The sequence below is a fragment of the Taudactylus pleione genome, unplaced genomic scaffold, assembly GCF_031769625.1.
Source record: "Taudactylus pleione unplaced genomic scaffold, aTauple2 ptg000479l, whole genome shotgun sequence".
Lineage (NCBI taxonomy): Eukaryota > Metazoa > Chordata > Amphibia > Anura > Myobatrachidae > Taudactylus > Taudactylus pleione.
In genome coordinates this window covers 4410586-4416585 of record NW_028284881.1, presented here as the reverse complement: position 1 = coordinate 4416585, position 6000 = coordinate 4410586, and the positions used below count along the sequence as shown (strand labels likewise).

Genomic DNA, 6000 nt, shown 5'->3' with positions numbered 1-6000 from the left:
ACTATACAGATGACAAAATATTATATATATGAAAAAGACGTACTTGCCCAGGTGTCCTCCAGGGTCTAAGTACCAAGCCCAAATGTAGAGAAGAAAATCGGCGGCACTCACAGGTCATGCAATGTAATGATGGGGAGACAGACTCCTATTCAAAAAACAACACACCAGACCCAAAAAAGGAAAAGAAATATACACTCATGAAAGGACCGCAACAGACATCTAATCAAAAATATTTTTTATTTACAATTTTCTTTTAGGAGTGGAAGGAATGCTGCCCGACGGCAGATCTTATACAGCTGTATACCACACCACCGCTATTACTGCTGTGACCACCGTGGATATGTGTAACAGGCACAAATCAATTACTGCATATACCTCTAACATGTAAGTTTAGTTCCATTTTTGCCACACGATCTGCACCTGAGAGTTAGTGGCCAGTGTAATTGGTGTAATCTGGGGTTGGTGTCTGTGCCAGGTTGGGGTAAAAAACACTTTGAGAATATCCTAAATACTGTTAACAATCCAAGGCTGTATGGAGATAATCCAGGTCCTGAATTGTCCATGATATACAAACACTATCAACAAGGTCCCTGTATCCCATCCTTACTCATTGGTTTGTTTTATCATAGAACACCCATGTATTAATGGAGGACTATTAATGGAAGACTAGTAATCACTACCAATCCAGAATCTCCCAAAACCATTGGGAAACATTATCTGAATCGCCAACATTGACCATATATAGTATAAGGAACATCAGCAAACTTTAGCAGATGAATTGCAGAGAATGACTTTACCCTTAGATGGGAAACCTTGCATGTATTCTGTCCTTATGGAATGGTAACAAATAGCCAGTATTTGACATTTTAAACTCTTATAGTCGGGTTAACAATGAGACCCCATGAGAAGGAAGTTCCTGATGGATCTGTCGGAAAAGCATGGAGCACTTGTTTCTCTCCTGGACTTTTCCTAAGCTGTTGTACAGTCTGGCTTGTAGGTACAGGATGTCCCGAATCTGCTCCTTACAGTCCACCATTGCAAAGTAATTCTTTGCTTCATTTAGATTTAGAATGGCTGATTCCAGGGCTACAGACAAACGGGAGAGACAGAACAATTCAGAAATGCAGGTAAATATAGCATCAAGCTCCAGGAACAAGCAGGAATCAGCCATTTCTCATGTTATTGGGACAAATTGCCATTCTGAAAACATAGTTTTAAGAGTGTTACCTTCCGTTTTCTTCTGCAGACTGTAGGATGCTGCTGAGGAGACTTGACACTTTGCCACCAGAAGCATGGCCCGGCCCTTGTCCAGCACTGCTCCATGAGCCAGGATGGGCTCTATTGCCATGTGCAGAATATTCAGTGCTTGCTCTGGGATGCCTAGTGTCAGCTGGAACATAAAACATTTCACATCACTTAGGGGACCCTCTGCTAGCAGATGAGAAAACATTAGCTAGGAAAAGTAGGCACAGAAAACAGCACAGAAATGCATCACTCAGAGCAGTTTTACAAGCACATTGTATTTCATTATATTTCTCAGTCTGCTGTGAAAGAAAATCTGTATGTGGCATTTTTATAGCATTCACTCTCTAACAAGACAAGAATTCAGAAATGAATTGAGAGTATATGCCAGTAAGGAGTCGCTAATTCTGTTTTGTAATATTAATAGAATGCTCTACACTCCCCAATTAGCAGAAATGTGGACCATTTCCTCTATGCAGAACAAGGATCCAGGATGCCTGCCTTTGCTTCATATATTTAACAGACTAAAGGTGCCTACACACATAGCGAAATTTACACGATTTGCCCGATTCTGACTCATCGTGATAACAAATAGTGTAAAATATGCCCAAATCGCGAGTGTCCACTCATGATCACGATGCACGTCCCCGCAGGTTGTACATCGCATCTTCAGATCTGCCGTGCTTTAGGGCAGATTTGCCACTCTGGGACACGATGCACTTGAAAAAGTTAAGGATGCACGATAGATCGTTTGTCACATTGGACAGTTTTTAACACCAAATCGTGCCCACGACTGCCGGGGAGCTGGTGGGGGGAGTTCAAGGGGAAATCAGACACAATACTGCATCGTGACCACATCACCAAGTGTGTAGGCGCCTTTTGAATGAAGTCAAATGTTTAACTTAAGAGTTCAAACTGAAACAAAGTTCAATTATGTTTTGTCAGGCGAGTTGCAATTCGAAACCTTTTCCCAGCCACACTGACTATAAAAACCGTAATGCACTAGACTAGAGGCTTTCATTGAAGTTTTTTGGAAGACTGGCTTTCTCCTTCAATCACATTGTTTTTTTACTCGATCCTTTGGGTGATCAGACTGCTTAATAAACTCTAGGGCGTAGATTTACTAAAGTGCAGGTTTTTAGAAGCAGAGTTGTTGCCCATAGCAATAAATCAGATTCTACGTATTTATCTAGCACCTTCTTGAAGATAATAGCTAGAAGCTGATTGGTTGCTATGGGCAACAACTCCACTTCTAAAAACCCGCAGTTTAGTAAAAAATACCCCTAGTAATATTGGTCTCCTTTGTATTCCACACAAGAATTAGGGAATGTTCCTACCTGTGAGAAAGCCAGATTAAGCACAGTCTCCGAGGCCAGATACTGTAGGCGATATTCCCTGGAGAGAGCCAAAGCTTGTAGTAGTACAGGCAATGCCACAGGGTGACATGACGATCTCCAGTACAGCTCTGCTAAGGAGAGAAGAACTCTACAAACAAACAAACACACACACACAGTTTCATCCTTGTCGTCATGCTAGAAAACCTTAGAACAAGCAAGTTTCTAAGTACAAAAAATAAATGTCGCGATTAACCCATGAAGAGTTAAAAACAAAGGAAATGAAGAAAAACACACCAAACATTAATATATAAACCACACAGTGACCGTTCCACTTTAGATTACACAGTAGTTGGAAACATACAAAAACATAATATATAATTATGGACCAACAACATGGCAGCCAAAAAGTTTAAATCCACTCAAGATTAATTCAACTGAATCGTAAGGCCACATTGAAGTTATTATTTAACTACTAATAATGAACGCTGGGGCACTTTATTGTGGTGTCACTAAATGATCTGCGATTTTCCCTCAATCCCTATTATTTTCTTGAACTCTAAACACGACAAGATTAGGAGTAATTCATATAATCAAACTGAACTGACCGTATAACCATCTCTATGTTCTTTACTTTCTGGCAGTGGGTCAGGAGCACCTGCAGAATTTTATGAGCCTCTGCTGTTTGATTTTGGGCCTTTAGAACAATGGCTTTCCTGGAAAAGAAAAAACAAACATTTATTGAGAAATGCTTTGTGTAGCATATGTACGCATATTTTGATGGTGGCACACCTAAATTGTAAACCTCAAACTAAATGTCAAGAGGCCTATATTCATCATTATTATTAGAACTATTATTTAAAGAGGCCCATATTCATCATTATTGTTAGAGCTATTAATTTATATAGCACCACCATATTGCTTATCGATGTACAGAGAATATTTGTTACTCAAATGAGACCTTCCTCCATTGAAACGATTACTCAATTACCTAACACCTAGCCAGACACTAGGGTCCATTTTTGTCAGAAGGAAATTAAATTACCAGTGTGTATATTGGACTGTGAAAGGAAACCCAAGCAAACACATGGAGAACATACAAACTCTGCACAGACATGGCCCTGATTGGGAAATGAACCCCGGTGCCACCATGCTGCCCCATATACAGTACTGTATGGTATCAGTAAACAGGTTGGCTTGGTTAGTAGTGGATGAACACTTTATTATTCTATATAATGTAGATTATATAGAGAGTAGACAGAGAAGCAGCAATAGCAAATAAATCTATAAGCAGTAGAGAAGCTAATCTCACAATTACATCACATGGTCACCGGTCTTGGTATCTAAAAAAAAAAGTCACATCGATGTTGAACAGAAGTAATCTGCTGTCAGATGATCATATATATGGCCTACCCAGATAGGGACAGCAATTCTAAATATACTTTACTGCATGTATCGCAGAGTGTTCGCTAACAAAAGCAGTAAAACTGACACAGTAGCCAGTCAGTATACCTGTACAATCCCTCCACACTGTCCAACGCAGTAATTCCAGTCACTAGTGACTCAGTCATGTGATACTTCCCATCATTCATGGCTCGATCAAACTGGATTTTCTGATCAAAAAGCATCCAAAGCTGAAAGAGACACATAATATTAAGGGGGGGAAATTCAATTAGCAGCAGTAATTTACCCAGGCTAATTGATCCCTCAGGACTGTTCAATTAGTCCCAAAGGCATCCCGTAGGCTGCAGTTAACAGATTTATTTTTCGGATTCAATTAGACCGGAAAACAAATTGCCAATAGCTAGCCTGTTAACAGGTGCTGCAACTATGTTAACACAAAGAATCTGGGATAAGTTTCCGGACCTATCAGTTAACGGTCATTAATAGGGTAATTTAATGGGTGAGAAAAAAAATTAGCCACAGGTGTTAAAGCCCGAGGCTACCACTCTTTTTTACACCTGTTAAATAAACGGGCCTGATTGAATTCCTCCTTCGTGAATAATTTCAAATATTATTTCAGCAAATGTAATGTCTATGGGAAATAGCGTATTTAAGCTGTACAATATATTTGGATCTAGTAGTCTTTCAAATATGGGAATATTCTTGTTTTATTTTGCATGTGATTAAAAAAGGAGAGTTATGGTTAAAAAAAAAAAAAAAAACAACAACTTACCTTGGTTAACTCTCTTGCTTCGAAGGCCATAGGGTCCACAGGGAGACAATGGGGTGCAGGTGGGACCTGGAGGACCGAACACCAACAGCAAAGCTTTTCAATCCCAGGATGCTACGATCCTTCCCCCTATATCCCGCCCTGAGGGCACTTCAGTTTTGTTAACAAGCCCAAGGTAGGAGCAGGATAGGAAAGAATGAAGATTGGTACACTGAAGAATCCACACTCTCACACAGAGAAGAAAAACAAGTGACCAGGAGAAGAAAACCCATAGAAGCTAGGAGCATCAGGGCGGGTGCCCTGTGGACTTCGAAAAAAAGAGAGTTAACCAAGGTAAGTTTTACCATAACTCTCCTTTTCTTCTTCAGAGTCCATAGGGCTCCACAGGGAGACATTGGGGATGTCCCAAAGCAGTTGTTCAAGGATGGGAACGCTCCTGAGCTGATAGGAGAACCCTACGCTCGAAGGAAGGGTCCTGAGAGTCAAATGTATCAAAGGCATCAAACCTAAGAAAGGTGTGGATAGAAGACCGGGCGGCCACCTTACATAGCTGTCCAGCTGAGGCGACACCCCTGGCTGCCCATGAGAGACCCACAGAGCGAGTAGAATCAGCAGAGACTGTAGTCGGCACAGGAAGGCCCGTCTGCGTGTAAGCCTGTGAGATAATCATGCAAATCCATCTGGCCAGAGTCTGTTTGTTAGCTGGCCATCCCTTCTTGTAGAATCCATATAGGACAAAGAGGGAGTCGATTTCAGGATGGAAGCAGTACGGTCCACGAAGATCTTTAGAGCACGGACCACATCCAAAGAGGCCTCACCTGCTGAGAGGTCTGGTGAATTAAAGGCCGGAACCGCAATTTCCTCATTCAGGTGGAAACGAGATACCACCTTGGGAAGGAAGCCTGGGCATGTTCGAAGAACAGCCCTGTCTTGATGAAATATCAAAAAGAGGGAGCGACATGAAAGCACCCCTAAATCCGATACTCTACGGGCTGATGCTATAGCCAGAATAAACAGTCTTGAGAGTGAGCCATTTGACATTCACTGATTCCAGGGGTTAGAATGGAGGTCCCTGAAGTGCTTGGAGCACCACTGACAAATCCCATGGAGCAAACAAAAAGTATGCTGGTCGCTCATATCAGCTTAATGACATAGCACAGCACAGATGCTTGTAAAGGGCGGGGTTTACACTGAACACAGAAAAAAAAAAGGAATTTGCCCTCCAGCACACTGCAGCAATGTCAACAAAAA

The 6000-nt window shown here is 41.4% G+C and overlaps 1 protein-coding gene across 2 annotated transcripts in view; it reads right to left on the bottom strand.

Annotated features, from left to right (window-relative positions):
• Window positions 1–220: 220 nt before the first annotated feature.
• The window catches only part of ANAPC5 (anaphase promoting complex subunit 5), a 47732-nt gene continuing 41952 nt past the window's right edge, over window positions 221–6000 (bottom strand). For both annotated transcript variants that reach the window (XM_088449180.1, XM_088449181.1), the window contains exons 13-17: window positions 4089–4210; window positions 3185–3292; window positions 2580–2727; window positions 1228–1390; window positions 221–1086 (exon numbers count right to left, since the gene is read on the bottom strand). In XM_088449180.1, the coding sequence (XP_088305306.1) occupies window positions 875–1086; window positions 1228–1390; window positions 2580–2727; window positions 3185–3292; window positions 4089–4210 (753 nt within the window). In that variant the 3' untranslated portion in view covers window positions 221–874. The remainder of the gene's footprint in view (window positions 1087–1227; window positions 1391–2579; window positions 2728–3184; window positions 3293–4088; window positions 4211–6000) is intronic.